The sequence below is a fragment of the Sapajus apella genome, unplaced genomic scaffold (genome assembly GCF_009761245.1).
Source record: "Sapajus apella isolate SASKATOON/1434 unplaced genomic scaffold, GSC_monkey_1.0 scaffold88, whole genome shotgun sequence".
NCBI lineage: Eukaryota > Metazoa > Chordata > Mammalia > Primates > Cebidae > Sapajus > Sapajus apella.
Genome location: NW_022437028.1, coordinates 5,220,160 through 5,232,432, shown reverse-complemented (window position 1 = coordinate 5,232,432; position 12,273 = coordinate 5,220,160). Strand labels below are relative to the sequence as shown.

General features: G+C 53.4%; 1 protein-coding gene and 1 long non-coding RNA gene across 4 annotated transcripts; one reads left to right on the top strand and one right to left on the bottom strand.

Moving 5' to 3' along the window:
* The first annotated feature begins 5,801 nt into the window (after window positions 1-5,801).
* Window positions 5,802-7,304, top strand: LOC116534545. Its single transcript, XR_004261775.1, has 4 exons — window positions 5,802-5,996; window positions 6,148-6,412; window positions 6,887-7,007; window positions 7,089-7,304. It is a non-coding gene; the product is annotated as an uncharacterized LOC116534545 (long non-coding RNA).
* ABHD11 (abhydrolase domain containing 11) lies at window positions 7,253-10,019 on the bottom strand. 3 transcript variants are annotated; one of them, XM_032254960.1, is made up of 6 exons: window positions 9,798-10,019; window positions 9,470-9,605; window positions 8,708-8,881; window positions 8,383-8,553; window positions 8,086-8,147; window positions 7,253-7,848 (listed from the first exon to the last, which is right to left on the bottom strand). In XM_032254960.1, the coding sequence occupies exons 1-6, from the start codon at window positions 9,917-9,919 to the stop codon at window positions 7,716-7,718; spliced, it is 798 nt and encodes a 265-aa protein (XP_032110851.1). In that variant the 5' UTR covers window positions 9,920-10,019; the 3' UTR covers window positions 7,253-7,715. The 3 variants fall into 3 exon arrangements, with proteins under 3 accessions (XP_032110851.1, XP_032110850.1, XP_032110852.1); XM_032254959.1 differs by having other exon boundaries at window positions 8,086-8,267; window positions 9,798-10,013; XM_032254961.1 differs by lacking the exon at window positions 9,470-9,605 and having other exon boundaries at window positions 8,086-8,267; window positions 9,798-9,918.
* Between the last annotated feature and the right edge of the window lie 2,254 nt (window positions 10,020-12,273).

Below are 12,273 nucleotides of genomic sequence, written 5' to 3'. Positions count from 1 at the left end.
TTAGAAACATTGCTTTTTCACTCTTGTGGTTTATGAAAGTTTGTGCAAAGTCTTCATATGCATTTCTGCCTCCCATGGTCATTGTCACGTGCCATTCCCTAAAGGCTCTTTCAAGTTCCCCCATTTTCTTTCTTTCTTTCTTTTTTTTTTTTTTGAGATGGAGTTTCACTCTTGTTACCGAGGCTGGAGTGCAATGGCGCGATCTCGGCTCACCGCAACCTCCGCCTCCTGGGTTCAGGCAATTCTCCTGCCTCAACCTCCTGAGTAGCTGGGATTACAGGCACGCGCCACCAGGCCCAGCTGATTTTTTGTACTTTTAGTAGAGACGGGGTTTCACCATGTTGACCAGGATGGTCTCGATCTCTTGACCTCGTGATCCACCTGCCTCGGCCTCCCAAAGTGCTGGGATTACAGGCGTGAGCCACTGCGCCCGGCAAGTTCCCTCATTTTCAATACGTCATCTTCGCTTTTGCTTGGAAACACAACACTTTTTTATTTTTCTATTTTTTATTTTTTGCTAACTCCTACTTGTGTGACCCAACACTTTTTGAGCCCATTAATGATGCTGTGACTGAAAACGTCACTTCAAGTCACGAGAGTGATAAGGCTGGTTGTTGTTCATCTAAATGGTAGGTGAATATTGGTTGTCTCCTTCGAGTTACCAAAGAATTATGTAAAATAGCAATTGGGCTGGGCGTGGTGGCTCACACCCATAATCCCAGCACTTTGGGAGGCCAAGGCAGGTGGATCACTTGAGGTCAGGAGTTCAAGACCAGCCTCCCAAAATGGTGAAACCCTGCCTCTAACAAAAATACAAAAAATTAGCCAGGTGTGGTGGTGGGTGCCTGTAATCCCAGCTACTTGGGAGGCTGAGGCACTAGAATTGCTTGAACCCAGGAGGCGGAGGTTGCAGTGAGCTGAGATTGCACCACTGCACTCCTGCCTGGGCAACAAAGTGAGATCCTGTCTCAAAAAAATATAATAAATAATAATAATGGAAAGCGACCCAGTGTGGTGGCTCATGACTGTAATCCCAGCACTTTGGGAGCCTAAGGCAGGAGGATTGCTTGAGCCCAGGAGTTTGAGACCAGCCTGGGCAATATAGCAAGACCCTGTCTCTACAAAATACCTATAAAAAAATTAGGCCAGGTGTGGTGACTCATGCCTGTAATCTTAACACTTTAGGAGACCATGGTGGGCAGATCACCTGAGGTTGGTAGTTCAAGACCAGCCTGGCCAACAGGTGAAAGCCCATCTCTACTAAAAATACAGAAGTTACACAGGCATAGTGGCAGGCGCCTGTACTCCCAGCTACTCAGGAGGCTGAGGCAGGAGAAGAGCTTGAACATGGGAGGCAGGGATTGCAGTGAGCTGAGAGCGCACCATTGCACTCCAGCCTGGGCAACAGAGCAAGACCCCAGCCCAAAAAACAAAACAAGATCAAAGCCATGCTTTTTTTTTTTTTTTTTTTCTTTTTCTGAGACAGGGTTTCACTCTGTCGCCTACGCTGGCGTGCAGTGGCGCGATCACAGCTCACAGCAGCCTCGACCTCCCAGGCTCAAGCAATCCTCCCTCCTCAGCATCCCAAGAAGCTGGGACCACAGTCATGAGCCACCATGACTGGCTTTTTCCAGTCATTTATTCTGATGCTGAAACTGTCCCTGATTTGATCGGTGGATGCCCCTGCCTGACCTCTTGTCATTTTGACAAGCCCGGTCATTCTTTAATCACTTCCTTTCTTTCTGGCTCAACAAGCTATTTCAGGGTCATCTTGTTTCTCCCTGTCCAGCCCTGAGTTTGCCATTTCTTCAAGAGTACTTGGTTTCTTTTTAAGGAGGAATAGTATTTAGACACCAGGATCTCCATGTTAGGCGCATTCAATGCAATTATGGTCATTCTACCCCAGGGTCCATTCAATGGACACACATTTATACACACACATAAATGTATATATTTACATCAGTTTATTTTTCTTTCTTTCCTTCTTTCTTTTTTTTTTCCTTTGAGATGGAGTTTCACTCTTGTTGCCAGACTGGAGTGCAGTGGCACGATCTCGGCTCACTGCAGCTTCGGCCTCCCCGGTTCAAGTGATTCTCCTGCCTCAGCCTCCCGAGTAGCTGGGATTACAGGCATGTGCCACCATGCCCGGCTAATTTTGTATTTTTAGTAGAGACAGGGTTTCTCCACGTTGGTCAGGCTGGTCTTGAACTCCTGAACTCAGGTAACCCTAACCCTCGGCTTCCGAAAGTGTTGGGATTACAGGCGTGAGCCACTGCGCCCGGCCTATATCTGTTTCTCTCTTTATCTGTCTACATAAACTGGGGAAAAACAAGAGTTTAGATTTAGACCTTAAATTACAGTCTAAAAGCACAAGTTTCATCCTTGCCTTTTTTTAACCTTTCCACACATATATGTGTATATATATTACATATATATATATATATATATATATTTTTTTTTTTTTTTCTGGACTCAAGGCATTCTCCCACCTCTGACTGCTGAGTAGATGGGACTACAGGCCCTCACCACTATATCCAGTAATTTTTGTTTGTTTGTTTTTTGAGACAGTCTCGCACTGTCACCCAGGCTGTAGTGCAGTGGCATGATCTCAGCTCACTGCAATCTCTGCTTCCTGGGTTCAAGCAGTTCTTCTGCTTTAGCCTCCTGAGTAGCTACAGGTGCGCGCCACCACACTCAGCTAATATTTTTGTATTTTTAGTAGAGACGGGGTTTCACCATGTTGGCCAGATGGTCTCGATCTCCTGACCTCGTGATCCGCTCGCCTTGGCCTCCCAAAAGGCTAGAATTACAGGGGTGAGCCACTGTGCCCAGCCAATTTTTTTTTTTTTTTTTTGTATTGAGACAGAGTCTTACTCCAGCCTGGAGTTCAGTGGCATGATCTCAGCTCACTGCAACTTCCGCCTCCCCAGGGTCAAGCAATTCTCCTGCCTCAGCCGCCTGAGGCATGCACCACCACGTCTGGCTAATGTTTGTATTTTTAGTAGAGATGGGGTTTCACCATGTTGATCAGGCTGATCTAGAACTCTTGACCTCGTGATCTGCCCACCATGACCTCCCAAAGTGCTGGGATTAGAGACGTGAACCGCCATGCCTGGCCAATTTTGTGACTTTTTAGTAGAGACAGGGTTTTACAATGTTGGCCAGGCTGTTCTCAAACTTCTGACCTTGTGACCTGCCTGCCTCGGCCTCCCAAAGTGCTGGGATTATAGGCGTGAGCCAAGGCGCCCGGCCAAAAATAGCATCTGAATCAAGTGACAGATGTTGGTACTACCAGTCATGGCTCCAAGAGACATTGGCTACAGTGAGAACACAGCCTCATTTTTGTGGTATTTCTGTCCAAAACGTGTCACGGTGGTCTCCTCATCAGGAAGAAGTGGACAAACCCAAACGGAAGGACAGTCTACAAAATAACTTCTCTGTAATCTCCAAAAATAGAGGTCGTGACACTCAGAGGCTGCAAATTGTTCCAGATGGAGGGAGAACAGAGGCGTGACAACTGGGCACAGCGTTTCACAACTTATCAGTTTTTGTTTGTTTGTTTTTTGAGATGGAGTCTCATTCCGCTGCCCAGGCTGGAGTGCAATGGCGTGATCTTGGCTCACTGCAACCTCCGCCTCTCAGGTTTAAGCAATTCTCCTGCCTCGGCCTCCTGAGTAGCTGGGATGACAGATGCATGCCAGCACGCCCAGCTAATTTTTGTATTTTTAGTAGAGATGGGGTTTCACCATGTTGACCTTGTGAACCACCCACCTTGGCCTCCCAAAGTGCTGGGATTACAGGCGTGAGCCAGTGCACCCAGCCAATTTTTTTTTTTTTTTTGAAGAGACGGGGTTTCACCATGTTGGCCGGGATGGTCTTGATCTTCTGACTTTGTGATCCGCCCGCCTTGGCCTCCCAAAGTGCTGGGATTACAGGCATGAGCCACTGCGCCCAGCCATTTTTTTTTTTTTTTTTTAACTTTAAAAGTTAATACTTTTTGGACATTGCAGAGCAGTTTGAATTTTTTTTTTTTTTAGTTGCTGTTGTCGAGATGGAGTCTTGCTGTTGCCCAGGCTGGAGTGCAGTGGCATGAACTCGGCTCACTGTAGCCTCCACCTCCTGGGTTCAAGTAATTCTCATGGCTCACCCTCCTGAGTAGTTGGGACCACAGGCGCCCACTATCATGCTCGGCTAAGTTTTTTGTATTTTTAGTAAAGACAGGTTTCACTATGTTGGCCAGGCTGGTCTCAAACTCCTGATATCATGACCGCCTGCCTTGACTTCCCAAAAAGTGCTGGGACTACAAGTGTGTCACCGTGCCCAGCCTATTTATTTATTTTAGAGATGGGATCTGGCTATGTGGCCCAGGCTGAAGTGCAGTGTCTATTCACAGGCAAGATCCCATGGCTGATCGACACAGGAGTTGTAAGCCCTCTGTTTCTTAGCTGGGGTGGTTCATCTCTCCTTCGGCAACTTGGTGGTCTCTGCTCCTGGGAGGTCCCAAATTGGTGCTGAACTTAGTGAAAGCGCAGGTACCTGGCATACCACACTACAACCCGGAACTCCTGGGCTCCAGCGATCCTCCTGCCTCACCCTCTGGAGTAGCTGGGACTACAGCCACAGCACCCAGCAACATTTCTGTTTGCAGCTGGGTTGAGGACCTATTCCCCAATATGCAACTTTGCTGAAAAGGCCCTTGCTGACATGAAGATTTCTTTTTACACATTTATTAATATGTTGCTGGTATACTCAAGGCACTTGTGGAGGTGGGGGGTACTGAGGCCCCTGAGGGCACAGCAGACCAACTCGTGATCTTGGATCAGAACGTTGGGGATATTAGAGGTACTATTCAAGATGTTAGGAAGGCCGGGTGCTTTGAGAGGCTGACACTGGAGGACAGGAGTTCAAGACCAGCCCAGGGACCATAGAGACACCCCATGTCTACAAAACATTTAAAAAACATTTCCTGGGCATGATGGTGAATGCCTATAGTACCAGCTACTCGGGAGACTGAGGGAGGATCTGTTGAGCCCAGGAGTTCGAGGCACTATGATGGTGCCACTGCACTCCAGCCTGGGTGACACAGTGAGTCCAAGAACGAAAAATGTGGGCTGGGCGAGGTAGCTCACACTTGTAATCCCAGCACTTTGGGAGGCTGAGGTGGGTGGATCACTAGGTCAGGAATTCAAGACCAACCTGGTCAACACAGCAAAACCCCATCTCTACTAAAATACAGAAATTAGCTGGGTGTGGTGGCAGGTGCCTGTAATCCCAGCTACTCAGGAGGCTGAGGCAGGAGAATCGCTTAAACTTGGGAGGCGGAGGTTGCAGTGAGCCACAATCACACCACTGCACTCCAGCCTGGGGGACAGTGAGACTCTCTTAAAAAAAAAAAAAATTTAAAACAAATAAATATGTGAGGAAGAGTTTGCCAGGGATATTTTTTTCCTTCTGTTTTTTGCTGAGGTAAGATTATATCTGTGGATGATGCCACTCAAGGTACCAAGGACAACCCTTCAGCATGGGGGCTGGGGCACCTTATGTTTCAGCATCTGAGACAATGCCTTCCTTCTTCCTGTCCTCTCCTTCCCTCTATTTCTGAGACAAGGTCTTGCTCTGTTGCCTAAGCTGGAGTGCAGTGGCGTGATCCTATGGCTCACTGCAGCCTTGAACTCCTGGGCTCAATTGATTCTCCTGCCTTGGCCTCCCTAAGAGCCGGGACAAGCAGGAGCCACCAAGCCCAGCTCTGCCCCTACTTTGGCAAGACGTGGGTAGAGCACCCTCTTGCGGCGAAGGGAGGAAGGGGGCTGAATGTGCTCTGGGCCTGGCTGGAGGGTTCTAGGTCACAGCAGGGCCTCCTCCTTGGCCTGAAGGGGGCGGGGCCTGCCAGGGAGTGCCTTGCGGGAAGGGAGGGCAAAGGGCCATGTCTTTCACTTGCCCCACCCGGCTGCCAAGAGTTCCAGTCACCAGGCCACCCTGAGTCTGGGTCCTTGAGGGTAAGTGTTCTTCTGAACCCAGCTGCCTTGTCCTTCCCTGATGATGGGGTGAGAATTCGTTTGGTTCTTGGGGGTCCAAATATCCTGCCCACCCTGCTCGCATGGAGGCCAGGCAGCGGCGACACCTGCCACCTCCTCTTCCTTTCCATAGGTCGAGACTGGGAGACTGGGGCAGCAACCTGGGGCAGGAACAGGGCACCTCAACCCCTTCCCCACCTGACATCAGCATCAAAGTCAAGGCCAGGGCAGCAGGGCCCAGTGCGGGACACCTCTTCCAGAAAAGACTTGATCGTCGCCTCCTCCTCTGTCACCCTGTGCCACAGCCCAGAGTCCCAGGCTGCTGGAGCACTGGGGGACACCCAGACAGAGCCTTCCCTGGACCAAGTCCTCCAGGAGCGGGATGAAGCCATTGCCAAGTAAGAGGAAGCTGCTTTTGTGGGATGGGAGGGGAAGTGGGGGCTCCCCTGCAGGGGCTTCCTTCCCTTCTCTCCTTCCCCTCCCTCTTTTTTCGAGACAAGGTCTTGCTCTGTTGCCTAGGCTGGAGTGCTGTGGTGTGATCCTATGGCTCACTGCAGCCTTGAACTCCTGGGCTCAATAGATCCTCCTGCTTCGGCCTCCTTTAGTAATGGGATGACAGGCAGGAGCCACAGTGCCCGGCTCTGCTTTCACCTTTCACAAGATGTGGGTGGAGCACCCTCTTATAGTGAAAGGAGGAAGGGAGCTGAGTGTGCTCTGGACCTGGGAAGGAGAGCGGACTGGTCAGGCATTCTAGAAGGAAAGCCACACAAGCAGCAGCCCTACCACTGAGGCAGGGGCTGTGGCTACGCCTGCCCACACCCAGGGGTGTGCCACAGGGTCCACGCCTCAGCTATTCTCTCTTCTACCCACAGGAAGCGGGCAGTGGAGGCGGAGCTGCACACGTGCAAAGCCCGGCTGCATGCCGTAGAGGCCCAGCTGCTGGAGGTCCTGGAGGAGAAACTGAGGCTGAGGCGGGAGCTGGAGGCCTGGGAGGTAGGGGGAATGCTGTCAGAGCCTGGGAGGTGTGGGAAAGAGGGCACAGACACGGCCTTGAACCTGCTTTCCTGCCCACAGGAAGACATGCAGCGACTGGTGTGGCAACAGGTCCAGAATCAGCTGCGGAAAGAGGCTGAGGGCACTCGGGGAGCCCACGTGGACCCTGGAGCTGCCAGGAACCCCTGGTCTAGATTCTCCCTGGGTCGGGGACGTTGGTGGTGACACAGACCTCAGCCCAGGACTGTGGGAGTAGTCTTTATTCATTAAAGCCTGAGGTCTGACCACCCCTGTAAACCTGTGTCCACTCAGTGCCCGTCTGAGTCCTTCTGTGCCCAAATGTGGAGCAGGCTGCAGGGACTTGAAGCCTGGGGTTTTGTGCCTCCTCTGTTTTTTTTTTTTTTTTTTTGAGACAGAGCCTCGCTCGCTTGCCCACGCTGGAGTGCAGAGGCATGATCTCAGCTCACTGCAACCTCTGCCTCCTGGGTTCAAGTGATTCCCCTGTCTCAGCCTCCCGAGTAGCTTGGATTATAGGTGTGCACCACCATGCCAGGCTAATTTTTGCATTTTTAGTAGAGATGGAGTTTCACCATGTTGGCCAGGCAGGTCTCGAACTCCTGGCCTCAAGTGATCCTCCTGCCTCAGCCTCCCAAAGTGCTGGGATTACAGGCATGAGCCACTGCGCCAGCCCCGCTTCTTGCCAGCAACTCAGACCAGGAAGCCTCGGATGGCTGCTATGAAGTCCTGTGGGCGGTCAGCGTGGATCCAGTGGCCAGCGTTAGGCACCGTCTGCATCTGGGCCCGAGGGAAGAGCCGCATAATCTCAGGGTGGTGGCTGGGACTGCGCGTTGCAGCAAAGACCATCAAGAAGGGGTGAACGTGGGAGAAGAAGGAGAGAAAGAGACAAGCGGAAGCAGAGTGGGGAGAAACGGACAGGGCTGTGTGAGCCCACATGTCTGGTGGTATTTCCGGTCTCTCGGCCACCCCCTTTCCACACCCAAGGCCTCCCCTGGTAGGGTCCCCAGACTGGGGGCTGGGTGAATAAAGCATGCCCCTCCCACTACCCAGGCTGGCTTACTGCACGAATTGGGAGTTTCCACCACAGAGAAAGAGCGTTGGCCCAAGGTAAGACTCCTGCCTCTGTGGGAAGGCCAAGATCTTGTCTAGGTGCTGGGTCAGGGCATTCAAGTTCACCCTCCACACGAAGCGCCCATCTACCTCCACCAGGTTAGTGAGCAGGAACTGCCGCACGGCCATGTCCTGTGGGGGTCCAGTAGTTGGAGGGGGTCCTTGTGTGGTCTGGGGGTACCACTCTTCCCTTGACAGGTCCCGGGTCTACAATACCATGTGTTGTGGGGGGGCTTGGGTGTATCACCTGGACAACAGAACTGAGCTGTTCATCAGCCAGTTTTCGGGCATGGGAGCGGGGCAGCTCATCTGGGATGTTGATGGTCCTCATGGCTGTCACATAGGTTGCAAAGTTGGAGATGCCTGTGGTTTCCACTGGGCTGATATCTACAGCAATCAGGCGTTCCACCAGATCTGGCTGTGGGAGAGAACTGAACTGGGACCAGTCTTAGGGCAGACACAGTGAGTCTCAGGCACAGCTCCTGGAGCCTGAACTTGATCATCCAAGGCTCGTTTGAGTGCCCGGTTGGCTGTGGGGAACCCAGGGTATATATTGAACAGGGGCAGCTCACCCTCTGTAGTGCCAGCAGCATGGCTGTCTTCCCTCCCATGCTGTGGCCAACGATGACACAGGGTGCCAGGCCCAGCTGGGGCAGGAGGTCCTGCAGGTCTTGGCTCATGATCTCATAGCTCATGTCTGGGCTGTGGGGGCTGTCACCATGGTTACGAGCATCCACCGTCAGCACCTGGGGAGAGGGGTGAGACGGGGCTGCGTTGGTATCCACATTCTAGGGGTAGAGAGCAAAAGGCCGCATAGGGACAGCAGGTCGAGGGGTATGAAGGTACACCCTCCAGATGGTGGGAGGGCCCAGTTTCCAGACCTAGGAGGTCCAGATGAAGAACCTGGGGCCACTCTGCCAAAGAATAGCAGGCCCCAGGGTTGTGACCACATCTCTGAAGGGCTGGCCTGGCTGGGTGGCCATTCTGGAGAATGCTAGGGGGGAGACTCCAAGAAATTTCCAACAGTCGTTGCACAGAAGAATGGGCTGCCATAAGAGGTGGTGAGCTCCTGTCATCCCTGGTGAACAAGCAGGGGCTGGCCCCTTCATGGGAAGGGTGCAGGCGCCTAGGCATTGGCTAGCGCCGACGGAGATCTACAACATGAATTAATGAAGATGGCAACGTGAGGGAATGAATGGGGTTGCCATTCAGGGCTAATACGCTGCATGATGGATCCGGAAGTGAGCGTGAGAAGCGGGTCCCGCCTCGCCTCCTTCCAGGCCCCGCCCACTCCCGCCCCTCCCCACAGGAGCCCCGCCCACTCGGAAGCGTACCCTCCGGCCTGTCTGCTGGGCCAAGGCCTTAGCGATGGAGTTGAAGTTAGTTTTGCTGCCGAAAAGCCCGTGCAGAAAGACGACGGCTGGGAGGGCTGCCTCCCCGTCCAGAAGCCTGTAGGACAGCGGCAGCGGCCTGGCGGGGCAAGGATCGGGGGCTGAGCTGGCGGAGCGGCGGGGGGGGCGGGTAGGAGAGGGAGAGAAGGGCTTTGCGGGAGAGGCCTGGGAGGGGGCGGGCCCAAGGGGAGGAGGTGGGGCCTTTGGGGCCCGGCGGGAAGGCGGGAAAAGGAGGACAGAGGATGCCTCCGGCTCGGTGCCCTTGACTGACCTCGGCTCGGCACCCCCTCGGCCTCCGCTGCTGCTGGGTGCGACGGGCACCCTCGTGAAGCTAGGACTGGAGAAGCCGAGCCCCCCATGGGGGAGCATCCAGGCTCGGGTCCAGCGGAGCATGGTTGCAAGCCGGTGTCCGGCGTGCACTTCGTGGGGTTAGTCCTGCCCACGCTCCTCCTCCCGCCCAAGCTCGGAACCCCGCCCTGTTCCGGCTGGAGCCCCGCCCTCTTCCCGCCCTCATCGCGGGATTCCCCGCCCTCGATCTCGTTTCCTTACGTAATCCCCGAGAACAGTCTGGCCCCGCCTTCAGTCCCGCCCCTTACGCCATTACGTAATTCCCGCAGCCCCGGCGCCCGTCGCCCTGAGCGCCGCACCTGGCCACGCCCTAGGCGGGCCACCCAAGGCGCTTGCCCCGCCCCTCGCGAAGCCCCGCCCCTCTGGGCTGCAGCTTGGGGCTCGCTTCCGGCCCTGCACCTGCCCTCAGTCACTGACCTGGGTGGCTGCCATCCTTTCTATGCCGGCGGCGCGGGAGGGCGGCGCCAGGGTGGCTCTGGGCGGCGGAGCGCCAGCGTGGTGGCGCCGTGCTCCACTGCTGGGGGCCGGGGCAGTACTTCCATCCTGGAGTCATCGATCTAGAAAGAGCTCGGGGGCACTCTAGAGCTCTCCCCCAACCCCCTCTGTCCCCTTTACATTTGGGGAAGCCTCCCCCAGTCTGATCCCACCTGTTTTTCCGCCCACACCCCCCCATTCTCGTACTCTCCTATCACACATCCTGCCTTTAGGTCTTCACGCCCTACCTCCTTCCTGCTGGGGTGCTGTCTTCCAGATAGCCAGTTGCCCGGTCCTATACATGTTTTGAGGGAGGGTCTCACCCTCGCCCAGGCCAGAGTGCAATGGCGCAATCGTAGCTCACTGCAGCCTCGATCTCCTCGCACAAGCTGTCCTCCTGCCTTTACCTCCTGAGTGTCTGGGACTACACGCACACAGACTAAAGTTTTTTTTTGTTTGTTTGTTTTTTTAACAGAATCATTGTTAAAAAATTTTTTTTAGGCCGGGAGAGGTGGCTCACACCTGTAATCCCTGCACTTTGGGAGGCCGAGGCAGGTGGATCACTTGAGGCCAGGAGTTCGAGACCACCCTGACAACATGGTGAAACCCAGTCTCTCCTAAAAATACAAAAATTAGCCGGGTGTGGTGGTGGGCTTCTGTAATCCCAGCTACTCAGGAGGCTGAGGCAGGAGAATCGTTTGAACTCAGGAGGCAGAGGTTTCAGTGAGCCGAAATCTCACCGTTACACTCCAGCCGCTGGACAGAAAGACACCCAGTCTCAAAAAAGAAAAAAAAAAAATCCCCAGGCGGGGTGGCATGGCCTAGCCCCAGCTACTCGGGAGGGTGAGGCAGGAGAATCTCCTGAACCTGAGGAGATGGAGATTGCAGTGAGCCTGTAGCAGGAAAGGCCGCAAAACAACCCTCTTGAACACCAAGCTAGGGGGAAGGGCTCTTTGAAGCTTAAGAGGATTAAGGGTCTCCTTCCTCAAGCTGAGATCTTGCCACTGCACTCCTGTCTCAGTGACAGAGAGAGACTCCATCTCAAAAAAAAATTTTTTTTTTTTTTTTAAATAGAGTCAGGGTATCGCTATGTTGTAGGCTGGTTTCGAACTCCTGGGCTCAAAGTGCTGAGATTACAGGCCTGAACCACCACACCTGGCCCAACAAAATTTTTTTGAGAGAAGGGGTCTTGCTAACCTGACCCAAGCTGGTCTCCAGCTCCCGGCCTCCAGCGACCCTTCAGTCTCAGGTATATGGGTTGTTTTTTTGTTTTGTTGTGTTTTGTTTTTTTGAGACTGAGATTTGCTCTTGTTGCCCAGGCTGGAGTGAAATGGTGCAATCACGGCTCATCTCGACCTTCACCTCCCAGGTTCAAGTGATTCTCCTGACTCAGCCCAATGAGTAGCTGGGATTACAGGCATGCACCACCACACCCAGCTAATTTTGTACTTTAGTAGAGATGGGGTTTCTCCATATCGGTCAGTTTGGTCTGGAACTACCGACCTCAGGTGATCTGCCTGCCCACCTCAGTCTCCCAAAGTGCTGGGATTACAGGCGTGAGCCACCACACCTGGTTTTTTTGTTTTTTTTTTTTGAGCCTGCATCACCCAGGCTAGAGTGCAGTGGCAAAATCACAGCTCACTGCAACCTCTTCCTCCCAGCCCCAAGCAATCCTCCTGCCTCCGCTTCCCGAGTAGCTGGGGCCACAGATGTGCACCACCATGTCTGGCTAATTTTTTTCTATTTTTGTAGAGAGAGGGTCTTGCTATGTTCCAGGCATAGTAAGGGGATCGTTTCAGGCTGGTCTGGAACTCCCAGACTCAAGTGATCCTGCCGCTTCAGCCCCCTGAGCAGATGGAACTACAGGTGTGTGCCATCATGCCCGGCCTCACCACTGGTCTTTTTTTTTTTTTTTTTTTTTTTTT

What these genes read in the sequence shown, in the direction of transcription:
- ABHD11 (XM_032254959.1), bottom strand. Translation starts at nt 9,919, where the DNA reads ATGCTCCGCTGGACCCGAGCCTGGATGCTCCCCCATGGGGGGCTCGGC. An exon ending in CGAGGGGGTGCCGAGCCGAG is followed by an intron (nt 9,606 to 9,797) that starts GTCAGTCAAGGG and finishes TTGCCCCGCCAG; the next exon opens with GCCGCTGCCGCTGTCCTACA. An exon ending in TGCTGCTGGCACTACAGAGG is followed by an intron (nt 8,554 to 8,707) that starts GTGAGCTGCCCC and finishes TCTCTCCCACAG; the next exon opens with CCAGATCTGGTGGAACGCCT.